This window comes from Pezoporus wallicus, unplaced genomic scaffold (assembly GCF_028554395.1).
Source record: "Pezoporus wallicus isolate ANWC-B61680 ecotype Strahan unplaced genomic scaffold, APGP_CSIRO_Pwel_v1 contig_14862, whole genome shotgun sequence".
Classification (NCBI taxonomy): Eukaryota; Metazoa; Chordata; class Aves; order Psittaciformes; family Psittacidae; genus Pezoporus; species Pezoporus wallicus.
In genome coordinates this window covers 174,597-198,454 of record NW_026638252.1, presented here as the reverse complement: position 1 = coordinate 198,454, position 23,858 = coordinate 174,597, and the positions used below count along the sequence as shown (strand labels likewise).

General features: G+C 48.7%; 1 protein-coding gene across 11 annotated transcripts in view; it reads right to left on the bottom strand.

Annotated features, from left to right (window-relative positions):
• Window positions 1–23,858, bottom strand: part of CAMTA1 (calmodulin binding transcription activator 1) — a 223,855-nt gene that overhangs the window by 25,407 nt on the left and 174,590 nt on the right. For 8 of the 11 annotated variants that reach the window (XM_057410214.1, XM_057410219.1, XM_057410218.1 and 5 more), the window contains exons 7-10: window positions 21,906–22,046; window positions 17,737–19,592; window positions 15,110–15,236; window positions 14,198–14,332 (exon numbers count right to left, since the gene is read on the bottom strand). In XM_057410214.1, the coding sequence (XP_057266197.1) occupies window positions 14,198–14,332; window positions 15,110–15,236; window positions 17,737–19,592; window positions 21,906–22,046 (2,259 nt within the window). Of the gene's footprint in view, window positions 1–7,429; window positions 7,995–9,431; window positions 9,454–14,197; window positions 14,333–15,109; window positions 15,237–15,645; window positions 15,665–17,736; window positions 19,593–21,905; window positions 22,047–23,858 lie in introns of those variants that run through there. The other 3 variants (XM_057410224.1, XM_057410223.1, XM_057410222.1) reach the window with 3 other exon arrangements.

The following is a 23,858-nucleotide window of genomic DNA, read 5'->3' as shown; positions in this document are numbered from 1 at the left end:
CTCCTGAAACCATGCATGGAGGAAAAGATTCCTCTGCTTCCCTCTGTGCTTAGAAAAAGGAGCCTTTAGAAAGGCACTGACAGACTCCCTTTCTTGGAAAACAGCCTCAGTCAAGTACCAGAAACAGAAGTCCCTGAAATCAGAGCATGGGTACTGATAATCCACTAACGTCATTCTGAAAAGAAGTACAACTCCTGAGCCCCCTGGTCTCTGTGGAAGTCTCAAGGCTGTGTTAGTTGTTTTCTCCTCCTTGCACTGTAACCTAGCACTATGAAACAGCGATGAATGCTTGAACTGTGGAGCAGGGAGATTCAGATGGGACACTGCTACACCTGATACTGCAGAGCAAGCTTTTTGTGTTCAGGGCCAGTCAGTGCAGGTCGAGTGGCTGCAAACAGAGGGCTCCTTCTGTATTGTGACCCACAAGTCTCATGCAGCTCATGTAAAGCTGGGCAGCCTGATTTTGTGGCTAGGGGACATTTAATGAACCTTGCTATTGTGCATGTATAATAAACTGTGGGGAAAAGACAACCCTCACCCTGCATGGTTTCATGCATCCATAGAGTTGATGTGGTGGTGCAGAGCACTGATAAGCACAAAATAAAGCCCACTGACAGTCAAATACATCAAAATGAACAAGCTCTGATTAAGTTTTAAACCAGAAAGTCTTCTCTGAGTGACCTGGTTGCATGCAGAGTCCTCCCTGGAAGGTTACAGGAATACTTGTACACTACAGTCTGCAAAGCACAACTCTCACTAGAGGGTATTAGAGAGACAATCTCTCTGCTGTACTGCACTGACGACCCATATTGCAGACCAGTGATAAGAGACAGCCCAGGTCCACTGGCTGAAGATATCCTTCTCTCCAAGAGGATGCTGTGGTCTGATAAGAGACCCTTCTGGCCAGCTCCACTGGGGTGTCAGGCAGCATCCCAGTCTGATTGCTCAAGAGCCAGGGACAAAGGAGCACAGCCAGCACTCTCCTTCTCACCTCATTTCAGAGGGGAGCTCACTAGGGTCTTTTCCTACCTACTCCAAACCACTGTTACTGATTATTAGACCCTTATTAATACTTGAGTTGTCCTGTTAATTGCAAAGCCTCTGGGAAAGCGGCTGAGTGCCACGAGGAAATGCCCGTAACACAGATGCTGTGTCCCTGTTAGCCCTCAGCAGCAGCACAAGCCGTGTTATCCCAGCACGTCTTTGTTCCAGGAGTGCTGCAGTGTGCTGCAGTGCAGTCCATGTCGCTGTCTCCTCCTTCCCCATTGCCAGGCAGAGCACGTACGCTGCAGAGACTGACAGAGACCTGGCACTGCTGAGCCACCCGCACCCTGCAGGCCGGTGCCAAACAGAGCTGCTGCAGCTCAGGCACTAAGAGCAGTGGCCACGCAGGTTCATGGTGCTGCTCTGCACGTTTAATGCCACTCTCCCTGGGTGTCCAGCATGTGCACTTTATTAGAGCTGAGTACCAACACACCCTGGGTATCACACCTTGTATGAGCAAAAGCAGCATCCTTTATAGAGAAGAAATGTGGCCTGAACTGATGTTACACAACAACAAGCTCAAGGCTACAAGATACTGGGGAGTTGCTCCTACCCACTTAACTGTCAAAAGAGAGTAATTATTCTGTACAGCCAGAAACAGCAGGAGAAAACTATCCCAGTGAGATGCAGAATAACACTGTGCAGAATACTATTCCCCACCAGCCTTTTTTCTTTTCAAGCTGACACCAGTGGAACAGAACTGGAGAGCCCCATGTTTGTGTCCATTTTCCAGGCTCTTGTCTCTAAGCTCTGTGATCTCTAACAAGCGAAGCCTTGATCTTTCCCGATACCAAGCACCTCCTGGAACTTCTTGTCAGAGGACTGAAGTTACTAAAGGTGCTGTCAAACACCACTGTCCCTAGATGGGAACACTGAAACAAGGAAAGAAAAGCAGGGAACTCTTCTTAGGAAACAGCATCTAGTGCTCCCATGTATTCCTATTCAGGCAACTGACACTGCTCCCATGAAGTATTTAGGGCAGGACTACTTGATTTTAGGTAGTAAAGGGTTTCTGTTCGACTTAACAGGAGTACGAAGGACAGACCTTATAAACTCAACAATGTCTTAAACCTGTACCTTTAGCATCTTACCAAGACAATGGTGTTTTTCATAGATGGTTGTAAATCCCGGCTCAGTCTACAAGCAGGTCAGAAATATATTGCTATTAGTAAAATGGGAAGTGGAAACAAACATCCTGGAGCACCAGAGCCCTCTCCATGCGTAGTAGAGACTGCCCCCCTACCCAAAAGCAGGATTACAAAACTCCAGGCAGCAAACAAGGTATGTGGGGTGGTAGTGATGGAAAGTATCTCTGTGCTGCCCATTTCCCATGGGATCAAACTTGCCACCTAAAGCAGCTAGAACAAAGCCACAGCTGATGGGAAGTCCAAAGGTATTTATGTTTATTGTTTCCATAATCAATTCCATGGTACCGAGTACATCAAGGAGTCCCCTTCAAAAGTGACTGATCACAAGTACAGGGAAGGGAAGACAGCAACTGGTTGTGCTGCAAGAGTTGGAATCTACACGGCAAGGCCTGGACGCACACCAGCTCAATGGCAGCACGTGCAAGCAGCACTGAGAACATCCATCACTCTGTGAGTGGAAGATCAGAACATCTGTTTGTGGAGCAGGAAGAAAACCTCCCACAAACAGGATGAACACGGAGTGTAAATGAAAACAGACAAGCTGTCTGAGGATACACAATTTACCTCACTATACTTAAGAGATGGGCTATAAGAGCCACAGGGTTGAACATTACGGGCATCACTCTGGAAAGTTCAAGACCCTTTATCCCTTGTCAATTATTTTGCTAGCCACATTCTTTCCTGTCTTGCTCACTTCAGGCATCTGTGCAGAGCCGCACTGCTTAGCAGGTAGTGAAGTGACAGAAACACGGTTTCCACATTCTTGTCTTTTATATTCAACAGAGGATCTCATGACAAGGATCTGTCTCGCAGTGCTCTGACGATGAGAGCTTAGCAGCATACAAATTGTCATCAAAAGCAGCTTTTCTCCTGCCACATTATATACAGGAAATCTAAACATGTCCAGCCCAGCACAAGCACATGTCTTGCACTGGAAGCAACCTCTTTTCAGAGGCAGCAAAGATGTGTGTGGATACAAACACTTCCACAAGGACTCTGCTCTTTGATGATGAAATTCCAGATTTATGAGCCAAAAAATCAGACTTGCAGATTTTTCCATTTCTTGAGTTTTCCACTGCATATAAATCTGAAGAAACATTACAATATTCTCTAAGAAACTAAAACGAAGGTTTCTGAAGCTGTTCTTCAAGGCTGCCTCCACTGAAGGCAATGGAAATGACCACACTCCTGTATCTCCAAAATACCTCATAAACTCACAAAAACCATTCTGAACATTGAATATTTCCTGGAAATTAACTCTTGTTCAAATTTAACAACAGAAATGTAACATCAGAATTACTTCTCACCATTATCCCTCAGCACAGAGGGAAGAGGTGGTGGCTTCAGGCCCTGTTTTGTGAACAGAGGAGCCCCACCAAGGCAGACGAGCCTGGTTCTCATGGAGCTGCTGTGATCTGATGGGAGCTCTGAAGTTTTTGGGATCTGGTGGAGCTACAGGCATCCACTCACTCATGCTTTACCCCTCTCACCCTGCACCTCCTGTGAATCTGCAATCCCCAAGTGTACCCCTGGATCACGTGTTAATTTAGGGATCTGTTCCATCACACACAAAGCCATTTTCACTTCTGTTGTCCTCAGCCCTTCACAGGGGGCTGAGAAGCTGTGCCACGGATTCAAAACCAAGCAGAGGAAACACAGCACTATTCCTGCTGGTGTTTATTTGCAGGGTTCAGCCCTCCTGAGAAAACCAGCTGTCCCAGTGTCACTGTCATGCTGGGCTGCCCTGCAGCTCGAGGGCAGCCTGACTGTCCCACAGGGAGGGACTGGATAGAGCTGCTTGGTCAGACTGACCTGTATTAAGAAACGAGTTTGCATCTTACACTCATTTCCCTAAAACAGGAACCATCCTTTGAGTGCAGACTGAGCTGCTTTTTAATTTGTACTCGGAGCCTACTACTGATGACAGTAACAACAGCAGGCTCTGGACAGAACATTTCTTGAGGTGCAAAACTATTCTTGTACAAGACTTTTAATGCCTTGTTACTCAGTTGGCATTTTACAGAGCTACAGCGAGAACACTTGCAGAGTTACACGCGGACAACCTGGATATAGTTCCACATTAACAGGCTGGTTTAAACCACTGGCATTTTCTTAGCCCTGATCCCTTCACTGATGAATTTAAAGCAGACCTGTACCAAGAGCTCTATGAGCCACCACAGCAGGCAGAGGAGGTACATTAACTCCCTGACTCTGGAAGTCACACCTCCATTTTCTCCTTTAGTGGCCTCTAATGAATACTGTATTTCCTAAGTATGACTCTGAATGGGTAATGGATGCACATGTGATTAGACACAAGTGCCTGAAGAACCACCACAAGACACTCTACACTCCTTCATTCAGGCAGTTCATCTGCCATTAGGAGACAAGACACTGGAGACTTTGGTAAGAGTCAGGGTGGAGTCCCCATCCTAAATGACGTAGAGAAACAGGGACCAAAGCTGGTGTGGGTTTGCTGCAGTGTAGCTTTCCATTCAATGCTTCACCTGCCCCTCTGTTGCACGGCCCTTCCCATCTTCTAACCCTCTTCCCGAGGAGAAGAGACCTCTTCCCAAGACGCTGCGTTCTTTCTCTTGTGGAGCTATGTAAGCAGTGTTCCCAATAAATGGGAATCAGCTCAAATCACTGCCCCCTTGCTCACGCTTCACTACAACACGTGGTAAAGCTCTTCTAGCACACACGGAGTCTCAGGTCTTGCACTTTCTATGTGTGGTACCTGGAACACCACCATGGTCCAGGCACGCAGTGATGTGTCCAGACCACTTGCTCTGTTTTACACTCTCACCTGTAGGTCTGGGTTGGTTTTGGTTGGTTGGTTGGGTTTGGTTTTGGCCATGCTGCACAATCTAATAACAAACAGTATTAGGATGGATTAAAGGATGAGGTGCATGCTTTCCTGCACATTCCATAGGGGCATTATCTGTACAGGAAATAATTACTTCCCCACAGACTTCTAACCACTGAACTAATGCTAGTGTGTGAGAACTGCATCCACATGTGTCCCTAAGTACTGTGCTTAAATACTCCGAAGATAGGAAGCCACTCTGAGGGCACTGGCTTCTCAGCACGTGCAGTTTAACAGCAGTGCCTGTGTTATAGATTCACTCCATGAGCACACACAGACTGGATCTAACAAGTGCAACAGCTGAGCACCGTAAAAAACCCCTGCAGTGCAAAGACATCTTGCTGTTCTGCAGAGCAAGTCAGACACATCATCTTTTCTCATCCAGTGCAAGCTGTGGGTGGGGATGGAAGCAGTCTAAGGACACATCCCTTCCCGAGTGCCACTGTGCTGCTCCTATTTTATAAATCATCTGTCACTTGCCTATAAAAATCCTGCTCAGTTCTCTCCTACAGTAAAAACCCTGAACACCTTTCAGGCTGCAGTATCAATCTGATGTGGTTTAGTTCTTATTCCTGAGGTGTCATCATTGCAGGAATACATATTTCTGAAATGAAACTGCTGTGGCAACCTCAATGCATCTTACAAAAAGCTCCGTTTAGCAGTGAGATATTAGAGGTCAGTCTCTACCAGCAAATGGAAGCACTCTGCCTTTTTCCTTAGTATTCTAAGACAAATACATACCTGTGCCAGTGAGGCAGGTCACTTCCAAGCCTCCTGGTTACTGAGAAATGCCACAACAACTAAGGCACAAGATGAGGAAAACACTGTATTCACTCTGTGAACCTAGGTGACAGCTGAAGGAAGTCTGTGTGTCAAAGAAGAAGCAAACACTACTGGGCATGGGCAGGAATAACGAACTAGTTCAGACCTGCACATCCACTGTCTCTGATTTTAAGCCATTAATCCACCTACCAGGGCAAGCCTTCTGACTGGCCACACTTTTCCCATAGTTCTTCCAAAGCTGTAGGACTTCACCTATTACTCACATGCCATCTGGGACTCCTCTGTTCCTCCCTGTCATTCCCAGCAGTCAGTGTTCTCTCCAAAGATGATCCTTCCCTACTTTCATCATGCCATTACTAGAGAAGAGGAGAATGAGGGTAGCTCAGGCTGACTTCTTCCCAAGTGACAGTCTCTGTACCAACACTGAAAAGCACTTGCTGCCTTTTCATTTGAGCCTTCTCTTCCCCACAGCTTAGGGACAGCAAGATCTCCACACTATCCAGAAACAGCTACTTAAGCAAACCAGGGGAGATTTCAGGCAAGCCTTGATGCATTTTAAGCAGGGAAGACAAGACAACACTTCTTGTGTTATCTAGCAATTTGTATAAAAACAGTTGCCTAAGGTCACTCTCTGCACCCCAGGTCAGAAATTGGCTGTACTTTCCCACAGGTACCAACTACGAAAGATGTGCTTGTGGATGTATGTGAAGAGCAACAACCTAGGAGGACTTGCCGTGCTGCTGCTCACCTGCCCACTGCTCACAGAGACTCCCTCTCACAAAAACTGTGAACTCCAGCATCAAAATATTCAGGAATCACTGACTTACGAGCAGAATGCTCTAAAATAGCTTCTATTTGCTGCAAAATTAGATGAACAAGAACTGCTGCAAACGACAAAGCTGTGAAGCACTAGAACAGGTCAGCAAAAGAGATCAAGGTCTCCGTTACCGGAAGCTTTCAGACAGACATCACTCATGTTTACCCCATCTCTAAACTGGGAGTGGCCTACATCCTTTCCTGACATCCCCTTCATGTCCCACTCTTTTTGATGAAGCACCCTGCAAAACAAGCTTTGCAAGGTATACAGAAGGTGTGTGCTTCAAGCATCCCTATGCTCCCCAGGGAAGGTTTGGGCTGCTGACCTCATCCTACACTGTAGCAACACAGAATACGAGACTGGAAGCTAGAGAGTTGAGAATGCACGCGTGATACTACAATAAAAGTGCTGTCATAACTCTGAACTTGCATCCTAACAACCCTCTGGAAGGGCTGGGGACCAACAAGGGAGGGCAAGTAGATGGAAATGCAACCACATCCCACAGCTGGAGGCACAGGGAGAAGTGGGAGGAACTGTAAGCTGGAAAAGGCGCGCGTTTACGTTCTAAGTACAGCAGGGTGATGGACAACACAGAAGCATGCAGATTTAAATTCAAATACTGCACAACACATCGCCCTATAATACTTACTGAAAGCAGTACTTTGGCACATCTGCACAGCCACCTGCATAGGACGGGGGTCTCGGACCCCTCTGCAGTACCTCTACCTGCTTCCCGGGACATAAACCAACCACATCTGGCACCACAGGACTGACCTGGGAGTCTACAAAGGCATCAGTGGAGGCTCCAGCCAGCATCTGGTGCAGACCCTGCGGCAGGGGCGGACAGAGCGGGCTCCCGCACGGACCTGGCTGTCGTCTGTGGCATCCTCGCAGCCGGCTGGAGCTCCTCCGCCCTACCGCGGCGCGGGCGGGAGGCTCAGCGCTGCCCGCTCCGGCTAGCGCTCGCCGGCATGTTTCGGAAGAGGGAGAGTCCGGCCGTTCGCAGCGGAAGACGACGCCGAGTGAGGTTCAGCGGCTGCGAGCATGGCGCGGCACGCAAGCGCCCGGGGGCTGGAGCCGCGGGGCGGCCTCGCAGGACCGAAGGGCTCCGGCACGGTCCAGCACGGGGGGACGCGGGAGCCTCTGCGCGGAGACGGGCCACCCCTCTCCAGCCACGGGCGGCCGCTGCCCCAGAGCCCCGGGCGATCACGGACGGACGGACCCGCGCTGGAGCCTGCGGGCGAGCCCCGCGGCAGCGGGCGGCCAACAAAGGCACCGGTGTCCCGTGCGGCGGCGCAGGCGAGGGGCTGGGTGTCGGTTACCCCGGGCGCGCCCCAGGGCGCATCGCCGCGCCCGACGCCCTCTCGCAACCCGTAGGCAGCGGTACCGGCCCGAGCTGCGGCACTTCACCGGGCTCGGGGCGCCTAGAGCGGGGGTGTGAGTGCAGCCCCGAGACCCCGCCGCTGGGCGCTTCGCCTCAGGCTTGCCTCGGGGGTGCTGTGTCCCGCCACCGCCCTCAGCCCACGCCGGGGCCGCCCGGCGCCGCCATAGCGGGATCGCAGCCCCGTCCCACGGCCTGGCCTCCCCGCCCCGGCGCTCAGCAGCGGCCCGGTACGGCCGCGGGCGGTGGGAGGCGGCTGCGGCCGCCGCCTTCCATTGTCTGTGCCGGCGAGGCCGGGCGGGCGGGCGGCCCTGCCCCGCTCCGCGCCGCTCCCCTCCGCCGCCGCCGGCCGCCGGGCCCCGCCCCGCGCGGTGACGTCACCGGTCCCCCATTGGCGGCCGCTGCCGTGTTTACAAACGGGCGCCCTAGGCCAGGAGGAGCCGGAGCCGCCCCTGCGGGCACCGGGCGGGCACCGGGCGGGCACCGGGCGGGCCCGACCTGGCCTCCCGCGCCCTCCCGCCTCCAGGGCGGCTCCGGAGCACGTGCCCCCGCGGTTCCCATCCCGCTGCACCGCAAACAAGGACGCTCCCGAGCGCTGAGCCCCGACACGCAGCTCCAGGGGCCGCCTGTGCAGCCACTCCGACCCAGGAGGAACTGCAGGCCCCCGCACGGAGCGCGGTCCCTATGCAGCTCCGAGCAAGCACAGGCTTTCCCGAGGCAGCGGGGGTGGGACCTGGAAGTCAGGCTGGCTCGGAAGACAACAGCCAAAGCATAAAATGAAACGCTCCTCACTTGAGGCACAACAGAGCCAAAATAGAAAGGACGGTCTGGATATGCCCTCAAAGCAACAGAAGACAGGCAGCAGAGCATCCTGTCCTTAAGGATCCGTTGTGAAAGCAAAAACCCAAACAAATCTCCACAGGGATATAAACAGAACAGCCAAAGCCTCCACAAAGTCAGGAGTCAGTAAAGAAGAAAGAGGATGAATGAAACACTTAAAGTTCATAGTGTAGTTCTTAGTAAGGAGCAAGCATGTCCTCTACCAAGGCTCACTCATCCTAGTGAGCCCCGTAACACAGCACAGAACTTTCATCTCTCCTCCTGAGGAAACCCAAATATATAATTTTTATGGTAAAATCCAAGATGTAAAGTTAAGCATCCAGTCACCTCTACCCAGAGGGGAAGAAGAGTGATACTCGTCACTACTGCTCACAAACTCCTTCCTTCCTCTTATGGAAACATCTCTAAGGACCTCACCGATACTGAACACATCTCTCTTACAGCACTGTGTTGTCTGTGTATCATCACCTCATGCCAAAAAGGGCACCCAGTCCCACCTCCGCTGTGGATTTTGGTAATGAACATCCACCATCTGGCACTGCAGGAATCACATACCTGTGAAACGCGGAATGCCTCCAGCAGCACACACTGTACTGTCTCAGACAACCTGAACCCATGTGCCCCATCCACCTCCAGCACGCCAGAACAAGAGCTTGGGTGCCACAGGTACGGCCACGGCATGCTAACGCAAGCGAGCCACCCAACACCCCAGCTGGGAAAGACAGCCAGATCTTGAACTGAGAAGCCAAGAGTAGCTGAAAGGCTGCCTGTCATGCTCTCTTGCGTCAGCAGCACTTACATTCAGTACCAGTCACACCCTTGTCCATCCCATACACGCCTGACTCACCAGTATACACGTTGTCTGCCCATGTATTTTAAGTTCTTGTTTGGACTCCCTGTGGCAGCACTTGCTCCTCCTGAACCTCTTTCCTGCATTTGTGTAACAGTAATGCCAAGGAGCACTTGCACCAGTCTCCCTGGGATTTGTGGTTATGTCCCATGCCAAGGAAATGTCATCTCTACAGATGCTGTTTAAAAGCAGCAAAGGCTTCAGTAGAGGGCAAACATATGTGCTTCCCACTGGAAATCTGTACTAAAAGGCCTTTCTAATTTGTTACACATCTGTCACTAGAAGATCTCTGGTCCTTCAGGTCAGAAGGGCACTCGTCTGATTTTTGTTCTAAGAGAACCTCTGTGCAGACATGTCAAATGGCTATGGAAACACACGATAGCTTCTGAAAACTTTCAGCTTCATAGAGAAAAAAGAGGCTGCCAAGTTTATCACAGGAGATCAGGATCACGTGGGAGTGCTTCCTTTGGGAAAAGAAAGGCTTTCTTTGAAAGGAAAGAACATTAGTATTCTAACTAACTAGAACAAAACTGCAAGAACATCAGCAACTGGTGTCCACTGTCCACTTGCAAAAGATCTATCTCATCTGTGCGGTAAAATAAGGGAAAACAGAGTAAACCAAGTGTGGCTATGTACAGTTCAGAAAAGGGTGCACTATCTTTTAGAGCACAGTATAGACACTGAATAAGAAAGAAGTCCTCCAGAGGATGACCACCCAAAGTGCTGCCCCTTAAAACTCCTTCTCTGTACATTCCTTCACTTGGCCTGATACAGGAGGCATAGAGGGATATGGTCTCCCCAACACTTGACAGCTGCTTGCAGTACTGCTCTCTGGTCCCAATGGCCAATACTTTGTCTGTGCTCAGAAAGGTGGGATTTTATCATTGACCCAAGCTCAGCACTTTGAAGTGTAGTAAAACCAGCAAGTAAGTGACATGGGTTAGTGGTAGACTTGGCAGTCCTGGGGTAAATGTTGGACTTGATGATCTTAAAGGTCTTTTCCAACCTGGTTGAGTCTATGATTCTGGGAAACACAATTCCCATTGTACCAAGGTGGAAACAGATCCCGCTGCAACACTGCACAGGTACATGCCTGGATTTCATGGCATTCCTATGAGCTCTGAGCCTGCACTGGGAGCTGCTTAGCATGCAAGAAAGTTTGTGCTCACTTCTTCCTATGGTCACTGTGGAGCTATGGTTTTGCACACCTGGTTTCTGATGCTTCTTTGCTAATCCATCTTTGTTAAAATCTGGAAACTTCTAGAGGGCTGTGATATGTGCCTACTACCTTAGCATTAACTGGGAGCCATCCATCCCCGACAGTGGCAATTGTATGTACACATCTATTTTATTTATTGGCTTTGTTTATGCCATATCCTTTCATGACTGAGCTACAACTGTCTGGCTTTGTGGTACAGCCTGTGTAGCACAGCCTGCTGCTGCAAAGGCACATAACAACTACACAGGTCCTGTAACTGGACAGTAAATTCCCAAGAGGAGCTTGCAGAGAAATCAAAGCTACTATATGCTGTGAGCTGGACATGGACAGGCAGCTAAAGATTTGCCTCCAAAGGAAAGAAACAGAGACTGAAGGTTTTCAGTTATCTGCAGAACTGAACAAAAGCAGCAGATTAATTTGTCTTAATATAACCAGAAATATACAGTTCACATATGGGATGTCTCTACCTTTATTTTAAAGGGATTGTGGATGACAAATATTTGTCTAAATTTAAGGGAGATGGAAATTGCTAATTCTTTTAGTTTGCTGTTCCTGGGGTAGAGCTGACTGTTAAACCTGCTTCCCTTGCAGTGGCCGTACTAGCTGGAATCATTCACTGTGTTTTAACAGTGGACTGCAAAGGAACTCAAGGTGTTCCACTGAGTGAATTACAGGCAATTTGAAAATTCCAGTCAATATTTTGGTACTACAAATATTCCTTGAAAACATTCCCTCAAGACCATGTAACAGGCAGTAGGGCAAGGATCTGAATCAGGGCAATTGAAGTAAACAGAGAAGACAGCAGTTTGCATATATATTCTATTGATAGAATCAACTCACATTAGCTTACACCTTAGCTAGCTAAGCTAACATTTGTTCTCTAAGAATAAACAGAAAGATGTTGCTGGTCCTTTAAATTACAGTGTAATGTGCTCCCTTTGGAACACAGTGCATCAAGGCAGAGGCTTCTGATAAGGCATGGTTAGTATAACTATTCAGGCTTTCTCCCCGAAGGCCCTCTGCAATGCAGCGGTCCTTTTACTTTTTTTTTTAGCCCTCCATGTTAGCAATGCCCTAGTTTGTTCTCTGCTGCAGTCCCCCTCCCTTCCACCATCACCACATCATAACAATCTCTAATTGTGAGAGCTCGCCTGCTAACCCTGACAAACTGCAGGAACACCACAGACAGCACTCACAGCCACCTTCTGCAGCTCCTCCGAATTCACCAGCACTGAGGGAGCTGTTAAACAAGGGTTTTAAAACCTATCTGCTTTGCATGCTCGCTGCAGGGACTGCTAACAGCTGAATATCAATCTCCATCACATCAGTATCAGCTGTAGTTCACATGCAGTGTGCAGCCTCAGCGGCAGATGAAAAGCACCTGCAGACTCTTAGGATACTCAGAAGTCAAGCAAACTCAATTTTGATGCTGAACATGATTATAAGCACTTCCTTTTTAAGAGCTATTTCTATTTCTGTTTGCAAGTATGCCTCTATAGCCAAGTCACAAACCTCTCTTTACTCTGCAATAACCACAGGGATCTGTCTCTGTTCTGCTCCTGTCTATGAACATCAGAAGCTGTGCCCCCCAAACACCTCAATTTGTCTCTCTTGTATGTGACATGAGAAACGCAGCAGCTACAGATCAGAAAGCAGAGACAAACAACACGTTTGCATTCTGTTACGTTACAGGGAGGGGGGGAGCCAGGGAAGGATGCATCAGTCTGCTGCTAATATTAGTGGATAACCTTGAACAACTGAAGATACAGGTTCTGTGCCACTGGAGTAATGTCTGGTGCTACTATGAGGGAAACCCTATTTTCTTATTATTCTCCCCCCCCAGTTGTCTCCCAGCTCAGGCTGTGCACGCATACACATCAGAATCTGCCAGAACCCAGCCAGGAATGGCTCCTCCTCAGCTGCCCATGGCGCTCACGTTTTACAGATGAACTGTGCATGCTCAATGGCAGCGTTGTGTCCTCAGTCCCTAGGCTCACAACAGCTATGGTACGGAGAAAGCTTCCAGTGCATAGTTTAATGAAGAAAGCTCTTCCTGTCAGGGCTTGCCAGACAGAACGAGGGAGCCCACCCAAACCCCTTCAAACACCCCCTGCCTACGCTGACATGTAGGTGGCCTGACTTAGAAACTGTTCAACATTTCTCCAGTAAAACAGTTTGAAGTATTTGCCATGTCAATCAAAGGTATAAAATAACAACAACAACACAGTAACATATGCTTAAAATCTTGGTAATGATAGCAATATTTTGAAGACATTAAGCTGGTATCAGAAGTAATATCCACGGTAGATTTCCCAAAGCATGTGTTGTTGTATTACAGTTACCATGTTTGCAGCTGACAGGCAAAATAGGATGAGGTTAATTGACTGGGGAACAAACTGCATCAGTGTATTAGCTCATCATTTGTTTTGCCTTCAGTATGGCCCTGTGCAAACAACTACTCCTGTGACTCCTTTTCTGCAACACTTTGTAACATCAGTATTCATTTCTCAGCTATGAAATCTGTGAAGACTAAGGACCTGACCTTCCCATATTTGTCTCCTGCATTTAGCAGAGAAAACAAAATGCTCACACCAAGCAGGAGTGCTGGGACCTTGTCAAGACTGCACAAAATGCAGTGCCCTGCCGCTGACTCTCTCTGATGAAGAAAGATGAAAGCAGTGTCCTTTCCCAGCTTGTCACACAAGCCAGCTCCTTCCCTGCATCTCCTTGGTCTGAGTTGGAAGCTGCACCTCTCTAGCAGTCACACTCAGGAAGGTAAATGAATGTTTCAGGCTCCTAAGTTCTCCGACATCCTTCTCAGTCTGCTCCTTTATAAAAGGGTTTTGGGAGCACATGGTGACCAGGTAAACCTGAACCTGAAACTCGCATGCACAAAGCTGCCATATAAATCCAGAGCCTATGTTTCCATCCCTCGGTCCAACATTTAGGTACCTGAGAACATGGATTCTTCTGCCAACTGCTTGGCTTCAACTGGGTAACCCCTGTTTTGGGGAAACAATCAGCTTTCTGTTCAGACAAGGAAAGCACCCCTTTGTCTCCTTCCCATCAAATGCTGCCACTTTTTGTTCACATCAAAAGAACCAATAAGAAATTTCTGCAAGAGATCTTTGATTACATGCAATAGCCCCTCCCCACAGCACAAACATCCCTCGGCCACACCAGGAGCTGCTCCTTTCATTCACATTCCTACCATTCAGTGAGCTTTGTTAAAGAATATTGCATGCTTCTTACCATCCAAGGACAGCCAGTCATGCTGGGAGGAAGGCAGGGTTGGCAGAGCTCTGGCTTTATATTCAAACACCACAGAATTGGAGATGATCTGATTGTTGAAGGCAACTTGCAAAGTCACAAGCCCAGTGTCATGAGCTAAAAGGAAAGCGCATGTGGTAAGACAAGAGCCCTCCTCGCAGAGAAATGCATGGCTAGGAATTATCCTATGGATCTCCAAATGTGCCAAGCGTCAGGCTGGGAACAGATGCAATGAGAGGAGAGGGGGCGTTTGACAATATTTGTGTGACTAGACAACTGAAGGAGTCCAAATGACAATCTGTATTTTCAAACATGAAGGTTGTAAGCTTAAGAGTCAGCTAATGGGTTGTTTTGCCAGGAGGCAGAATCGCGCGCTCCCGGAGATTAACCAGCCTCACTGCATTTCCAGTGGGAAGCTGGGGCCTAACAATGAAGCTAAGTTATTCTGCATATGCTTGAAGTCATATGCTTAGGGCCAGCATTACTGAAAGTCTCTGCAGAGAGGCTGGAGATGTTCTCATCCTGTAAGCATCAAGGACAAAGTGCAGGATATAGACAAAGAGTCAGCAGAGCAGTGAGCATGCCCCTGACTAAAAGCTGCTCTTTAATCTGCTACTTCAAAACTAAAGAAATGCTTAGAATTATTTGAAATTATTTTAAGTCACTATTTTTAAAGCTCATTCAGAACTCCTAAACAAGATTTCTTGTGATGTGTTCTGGTCCTAAATTGCTGTTCTCACATTAAACAGGTCAAAGAAAAAGGAAAAACTTCTTGATGTTTATGCACTGTCCTTTCACAATGGGTCCAGCAGTTTACTCAACACATACACATGACACCATTAGGCTATGAACTTGCTCTGAAACCAGCAGTTTTAGGAGAGAGGCGTTCCTTACCTGGGCAGTAGCAGCGCAGTACCCCTGGCTGAATTAAAGATGCAGGCACTGAGATCTGATCAAACAGACAGCTGTAATTATTGCTGGCTTCCTGCCATGGACCAGTAATGAGGACTTTTACTCCTCCCTGTGAGGAAAAGAGGGGAAAAGAAAAGCATTACAGAAGAAGTCATCCCAAAAGGAGTCTGCAAATGCCTGGATGACAAAGATCATCACGAGGGCTAACAGAAGTGCCAAGCTAACACAGATCCTTGGCACTGGTCACCACTGATGCCCCAGTCTCCCACCATGAGAAATGCAAACAGTATTGCACAGTGGAGCACCTCTGCTTCCCTTCACTTGCTCTGTTCCCCACTCCTGCCCAGACACTCAAGTCAGTGTGTGCGCGCCTTGCCAGTGTGACCCTCACTGCTTTTCTTTTGTCACTTGCCAGCACCGGGACCCCTCAGGGAACGCGACCAGCGATGCCAAACCTCACCAAGGCTGCAAGCCAGGCCTCCCTCCCGCCAGGCAGCTCCTGCGTGCCCCATCCCCACCTCATGCCCACCACGGCTGCTGCTGGCGCAGGCTCCGCGCTCGCCTCCCGGACACTGAAAAGTGCCACTTGTCAACCACAGCCTCGCGCCTGCCATCACCGGACCACGGATCCAACAGGCCGTGATGCAGGAAGAGCTCGGCTAAACCAGCCGCCACACAGCCTGTGCTTCTCAGGGTACCGGGAACCCAGGCAGCACGGCCCAGGGCCAGGCTGTGCTTGCAGGGAGGCTCCTTCGCCCGGAGCCCGCCCAGGCCTCTCCCGGTCCTTGCCCTGACAGGGCTGTGTCAGGCTCATGGCCTCCAGCGGCCGCCTCTCCGCTCCCGGACGCCTGCGGGGCCCGGCGCGCTGCCAGCGGCCGCGCTGAGGTGAGGCCGGGCCAGAGGCCGCCAGCGGGGCGGCCCCGGTCCTGCCGTGGCCTTCCCCGCGGCCGTGCTGCCCTCGGGCGGCCGCCGGCGGGAGCGCGGGGGACGGATCCACCGCGGCGGGAGCCGGGGGACGGCCCCGGAGGTTGCGGCGCGGGGAGAAACCGAAGTCACCCCGAGCCTGGGCGAGTGCAGGAACCCGGCTGGGGAGCTCCTTGTGGCCGCTCGTCTGCCCCTGGCCGAGCACAACAGCCGGGCACTGCTCCAAACAAAACCGAAGCTCCGGGAGCGACCCCCCCGCCACAGCCAAAGAAGCGGCCCCGGGGCTGCGCTGGCTCTGAAGACGCGGTGGGGCGGCGGTGCAGACGGATCAGTCCTTGCGGTGTGCGTGACACGGAGCCAGCTCCGCGGGAGGACAGCAGCTCAGCAGCAGCGATGGGAAACAACCGCGTTTCCATGGTAGCAGCAAAAAAGGCAGGTCTGCACCACGGAGGCTGTTGGGTTTTCCCCGTTGAGTTTTGGGACCTTATACGCAAGCAAGAGTCAGCAAACAGGTACGGCAGAAGCAGTGCCAGAGCCCAGCACAGCCCAATGCCCCCAGCACACTGCTTCCAAGTGAAGCCTAGCTGGGTTCTGTTGCTAAAGAAGCCACCACCACATTACTGCTGCACGTTAAACAGTCGGTATGGTAACCCTGGTAGTGACTGCACAGCGCTGCCGCTTCAGCTTGTGTAACTCTGGATGCCTTCAGCTGCGCACCGTGCTTGCGCCTGTGCACAAAGGACTTGTTGGAGAGATCAACTAAACGGAGGGCAGAAACTCCTGCAGGAGGCTTTTTGCCAGTGCCCATCAGCCATTCCTGCATGCTGACAGCCTTTCTTCCCATCTACAGAGTGAACACCCACGTTTTCACACCAAGTTTGAGACTGCAGAGTATGTGAACTCTTAGAGCTGCTGAATACCACCTCATCACCTCATACCGTGCTCCCGGAGCTGTCACGGCATCATTCAGCTGAAGGTGAAGCCACCTCCTCTGCTTATTACTGCATATTCTGCTGCCTCGCCTACTGGCAAACTTGCAATGCAGTGGTGTCAGATGCACGCTCACTGGGGGTGGCACCACAGGACTGATAATTGGGGTGTTCTAGATCTTTTCCTGAGCAGTTATTAGACACCTCTGAAGGTAAGGGATACAACAGTGCTTCAAGGCTGGGCTTACAAAACCACAAAGGACCACTTTTCTCATTCAAAGCAACCTGCCTGTCCATTTCTGGCTCAAGTCTGTGCTGCTTCCGTTTTAACTGTGGTGCATGCAAGTGAATTTGGGATGAAGGTAAATGCTTAACTCATCAAGGCAGTGCAGGTCAGGAATTATTCTAAGAGCATCAGAGCCAGGTTTAAGGATTAGCTCCAGTCTGCAAACTCTGCTGCTCTAATGTGGCTAGGTAGCACCATGAAGCCATCACCTGGGACACACTTTGCTTTACAATGAAAGAAAACATTTGTGTTTGGATGCTTCCTAAGTGAAGAAAGGGCCTGTCAGGGTAATGAAGTACTTAATTAAGTGTACACTCAGACATGGAAATGGCCTCGGATGCTCTGACTCCTAAGAGAAGTATTTTACAAGCCTTGTCAAAGCTTTAACAAACCAGGTCTTGGGAGCCCTTATTAACAAAGCAATGAAAGATCAGGCAGTAAATGCTAAGGAGTAAAAGCCCTGGACTTACCTCAGGGTAAGACCATTCTGGTGAGTAATCTGTCACCATGAACAAGCGCCCACTCTGCTGTAGCAACCCCAAAGTGCCTTGTGCCGCGGCTGCTGAGACCACCTCAGCCACATGCATGTACGCCATGGTGCTGGCTCCGTTCTCTGTGCTGCTGAGCTGCATGTTGGCTTGCTGAGGACTGCAGCAAGGAATGCACATTTCAGCCTGGTTGTAGGTTGCTCTGTTACTGTCTTCAGGCTGAGACAGTCCAGCACTGTCACTTGACACCAGCTGATGTCCATAGAGAGCATTGCTCCCACCTTCTACCGATATGAAATCATTAATTAGATCAGAAAACTGGTTGCTGAAGGAGATGTCAAAGTGGTCCAAGTTAAGCTCCATGTTGGAGGAGTTATTTAAGCTGGGATGGGCCACAGGATAGAGTCCTTGTACCATGTTTCCTTGGAGAATAGGGAGATTGTTGCCATTCCTAATACCCCCGTTGGCCTCAGGCTGCAAGTAGTGTTCTGTGCTGCAGGCTTGAAGATCCCCTGATTTAAGTAGATTTTCATTCCCTTCTGCCTGCTGGGAGGTCTCCATGGGAACTTCAGCTTCTGCAGTCATAGCCTGGAAGTTTGCTTGGAACTGCATGAGCTGGAGAGAAGAGGTGGACTCTATTCTGGTTTCCACTGTGCCGTTACAGTTGGAAGTGGTTTGGGAGGAGGACTCTGTCTTCACACTGGGGATTCCTAACGTGTTCACAAATGAGCCGCTTGTGTCATTCAAATTGTTGTGAGTGTTTTGCTCAAGGGGAAGAGGTTTGCTGGCATCCTGCAGAAAGAAGCTGGGGGAAGGGGTCTGATGAACATGAGGGCTCTGGACGGTCTGATTGAAGCTGGAAGAATAGTCCTTGTTGGAGTCAATGGCACTGAAGTCCATCTGCTCCAGGGTGGTACTTGGGCTCAGACCTCCTCCAGATGGAAGCAAACCTGAACCAGTAGTGAGGGTGAGAGTGTTAGATGCAGAAGAGGAGGAGAATGCTTCTTTGGACATCTGTTGTTCAAAAGATGTGTCCTCAGTTTTAATTTCTTTCGTGAGGGTTGTATTGAAGTTGAAGCTGCGTTCTGTTGTGGGTGACTGCCTTATGTTGGTACTGATGCTGTCACTTTTCATACCTCCTCCACCATAAGTCTGCCCTTGCTTGGGATTGTTAAGAAAACAGTCTGGGTCAAAATTCATGGTGGTTTCTGGAATTTTTCTGTTTCCATCTAAAGTTGTGGAGAGCACGAGTTCTTCGGAGACAGTGCTGGGTAGCATCGACAAGCTCTCTGAACTGCCGGTGGTTGGGAAAGCAAATTTGTGTCCATCTGAGCTCACAGCAAGTACCAGTCCTTGTGCAGCTGCATCTGAGGACAGAAGGTGTTGATTTGGGCCGGAGGTGGGTGACATGGTATACACAGCTTCACTGGTGACTTCGGACATAAATACGGTGGCACTTTGTGACAAACTTCCCATAACTGACGCTACAGCCATACTGGACACACCAGTGACGGCCGGGCTATCCGCCATATCCGGGTCACTGTTTAATCCACTGCTGATGGACACCGGAGAATTCTGGGTCGTGTCAGGGACCTCCACTTGGTTGGTGGAAGAAACCTCAGTGCTGTTTTGATGGAGCAACACTGGTTTCGCCACTTTGCCATTCCTCTTCTCTCGGCTGGAGGCCTTGCCGTGGCTGTGCTCGTTCTTGCCTTCAGAGACATCGTTATTTTGTACCTCTGAATGAGCGCTGTACCCACCTGTCCTTGGTTCAACCTTTGGTGATATGATGCGGTGTTTGGCACTGTTACACTTGTGATGCACACTGCTTCCTGCCCCTGTGCCAGAGAACAACAACATTGCCACTCAGTAAGTACAAAGTTAAGCCAGTTGTGTATCTCGCGGCTGTAACACAGGAGAGCTGTGCTTATGAACATACACGTGTGAGAGTGAGTGAGCACACAGAGAATGGAAAATACACCTTAGAAATAAAACAGTTTCTCACCAGTGCCAGATTTACAGCTCCCTTTCTCTCTAATGCATAGATCCACTGCATGCAAGGACAACAACCCCGAAACAGGCACATCTGCACTCGTTCCCTCACCCACGTAACGCCCAACCTCTTCCTCCCTGCCCTTATCAGACAACAGGAGAGGATCGAGCATCTGTGGCGAGCTTCAAAGCTCTTTAAACGTGGCCAATGTCAGTACAGAGTCTGCACAGCGAGGGCTGCTGCTGCCAGCTGTGGCAGGGGGTTTCTGCCTCGCAGGCCCCGTTTCATCTGCACCACAGACAAGACCTCAGCCCTCTGTGACACAGCATGAAGATGCTCAGCTCTTCACACTGGCTGATGTCCAGCCCCCGTTGTCAAACCCGGGCTGGATGCTGACCGGTACCCTGGAGGTGACAGATGCCATACCATGCTCCTGTCCTTAGCATCACCCTGCTGCCCAGATTGCGAGCCTTATCTCTTGTCATCACTGTATCTATTACAGCTGCCAATCAAATTATTAAAGTAGTAGTACATTAGCCAGCACAAAGCAAGCTTTCCCTCCCATAAGGAAGGCAATGGATTTCTTTTGTTCGAAGGCATTCATATGCTGACAGATAAACATTCTGTACTTCCAGAGGTCACAGGCAGAGCGCAGGATGAGTTCTGGAGTGGCTGAAGAATGCTCAAGTAAAGGTCACAAGCAAACAACCCTCCATGGCATTGATCCAGCTGGTGCCTTCACTGGCCTAGCGGAACATGGACATCACCCAAGCTCCTGGGAGCTTGGAAATCAGGCAGGAGGAAGTAAACAGTTCTGCCTGCAAAGGCATCTGAGCCACAAACTCTGGTGCAGGGACTGCTTTGGTTGTTTAAGAACAGCCCATGAATTTTTGATGTTTCTTTCCTTAATTGATTCATTTTCCTTCGAATGAGGTAAGAACATTAATTATGGTACTGTATAATGACTAAAGGGGGAAAGAAACCTCCTCCGTATAGCTAATGGCTACAATTATAAATGCCATCTTCTGGGTAACATAAAGCCTCTGTGTAGCTGCTGCAATTTGCTGAATCTTTTGTTCCTTGCCCTTGGAAGGGAACTTCTCTATTATGTGCTCAAGATTTGAATCAGGTCACTTAAAGTAGTTCAGGACAGTGCTTTTGAGACCAAATGCAATATTAAATCTCTCTATTCTCCTAGGTACAGAGATGAGCAGGAACAAGGGAGAGGCTTTCATGCTGCTGCCTTTGCAGATGACAGTAAGGAACTGGGGATGTATGTGTCAATGTGCAAGCCGTTACAAAACAAAGTGCTACTGTTATGTTAAAAAGCATGCAGTAGACTTAGCACAAGACAAAACATCAAAGGGAAGAATAAAAGGATTCATGTTCAGATCTGCAAGCCTGGATCAAATGCTGAGCCTTAAGGGTTGAATTTTAATCCAAACCCAGGTACTTCAGAGGTCATAATTCTTACTTAAGCCTTGACTATATAATGCAGCTGCCCCCAAAAATAAGAAAATAACCCCTCTGAAGCACTAACAGCTTTTCTTTATACATTTTGCTAAAGACTAATTAACATGTCATGTATTTTACTTGAGCAAAGTACTAGGAGAGTGTGACTAGATGAGTTGGAAAAGCGAATCACTCATCTTCCCACTCTCCATATAAAGGTAATACTAAGGATGCTGTTTCTTGCTGTTGTAGTCTCACTAAAAATAAAGCCACCTTCTTTACCAGGAAAGAAACCTCCTGTATTTTCATGGTACCTAAATAAAACCTGTCTCATCCTGGCAATGCCCTGTAATCAATGACTTGTACCCACTGTCTTCAGCAAAGTGGGCTGCAGGGCAAGGAGTTTAGAGGGTGAACATTAAGTTCTGAGGCTTTGGTAACAAAATTTGAGGATGAAGAAGAATATATGGCTTTTTGAGCAGGTCACATATGGAGAGCATTTATCAGAACTTGCACGTTACAAGTAGTGATATATTTTCCAGGAGTTCCAGCTCTATCTTTTTAGCCTCAAGACTTCTTCTGTCACCTTTGAGTTCACTGTGTCTCAGTGCTTCATGATACAGCATTTTTAGCCCTCCAGCGCCACAAACCCTCCTCCAAGTCTGGATTAAGCTGTGCTCATTTTATGCCCTCCCAAGGTACTCACCCAAGGTACCAGTGCAGAGACAGTTGTGTGTCCGAGGCTGCGGTTTGGTCTGGTGACTATCAAGGATCTGCTGCACGAGCTGTTCCACCGAGAACCCTGAACTGCTGTTTCCATTGCTGCATGTCCACTTAATGCCATGAACTGCAAAAAGAATGGTAAAACCTCCCATCAGAAACTTCAAAACCACGCCAGAGACCATCAGAAGCCACTGCAAAAGAACAGCAGAAACCCAGTCCTGCTGCTTGGTATCAGAACTGAAGGAGACCTATAAAAAGCCACAGTAATGGTTATTGGTTTACTATTCTCTGCTCCCTGATATCTATAGGCTTCCAAATGCAGTTCCTGGATTAAAGTAAATACAGAGGAAAAAATCCTCAGTAGAATATCTTGCTGTATGTCAGTCTGCTGTTAATGGTGGCTCTCCAACTAGGCTGACTAATTGGAAGGACTATGACTAGTGCATGTAACCTGAAGGCAACAAAACGCTTGTGTTTCACTGAAGTAAACCAGTACTGTTCCAAGGAGCACTTTGGAATACTTTCCTGTCTAATATGAAACCAAAATGAGTTTTATAATAAAATCAGCAGCCAAAGATATGCCAGTATAATAGCAAATACAAACCTTTTGCCTTTTGTCTCCGTTGTCAGATCCTGGCTGGCAGCAGGGAAGACTGACTCAATTTTGGGGAGTCACTAGCAGACACTGTGCAAGTTCCTCCACTGACTTGGATGACAAGGGGGTAACACTGCAGAACACACTGCAAACTGCAGGTCTCCTGGGGACTCCCTTGGCCTATTAGCTCTTTAAATAAGAATGCTAAACTGCATGCACACGTATTGAATAAAGGCTCCCGCTCAGCATTTTTAGATGCAGAACTTCACAAAATGATATTCTCAACTTGACTTACAATGGAAAAGCATTTGTAAAATGTTTTCTCCATAATAACTGACTCGAAGCATCTTTTGTCTCCTTTAACGTCTCTCTCAGCAATTTATATGTAGGTATTATTTATCCTTTGTGTGCATTAGAGCTCACTTGCAGATTTTGGGAAGTGATGGCTGATGGCAGCATCACTTCCGAGCTGTCCCTGTGCCTGGCAACTCAGGCCTGAAGAGCTGCTTCTTCCATTGTCACACTCTATCAAAGCAGGCTCCTTGCCTGTTATATTCTGAAATCCTTAACCAGGATACACCAAAGCCAAGTTACAAGTCCCACAGACTTCAGCTTTCTGGGATTAACTTGCAGAAATAATGGTAAATAAGATTTACAAGTATTCCTCCTCGTATCACTATTTAAAGTGCTGCAGTTAGCTTAGTAATGAGTCCCTCTGTACTTGCTTGACAGCCACATTTATTGTTATCGTACCCAACAGATTTTGCTTTCTTGTATGTTCACAGTTTTGAGTTCTCTCTTAGCACTCAGTTCCTGTTGTTATGTCTAAGTTTAAGGTTATAGACGCTTACTGCTTCAGTACCTCCGCTCCCTTTTGGTTTATTGCTCTAGGAGCATTATTCTGTCACATGTGATATTATTCCTAATAAGTGATGCTCAAATAGCACTGGTGAAAAAAATACATTGCCAGTGAGATTAAAATGCAGTCATGCATTTGGAATACTTTTGGCTACACTATAGGAAGTTACTGGCCTGCAGTTATTACTGAGAAACTTTGCATTAACTTATTTCTGGTTACTTCAGCAGTGCTTTGCTATAGGAAAGAGCTGGCACACATGCTGCTACGTACAGAAAGGCTGATCTACAGCACTCTGACAGTTTGCACCCTCCTGCTGCTAAACCCCACGATGAGCAGCGTATTACAGGGGGCAAGTCTGGTACATGAGTCATGTCTCATGGTTTGTGTATTCATGATGATGGTTCCTAAGTTGGAATCCAGCTGTGAGCTGGAAGCTAAGCAATAACAGACAGCTTTATAGATGGATACTTAGAGTGCCTTGC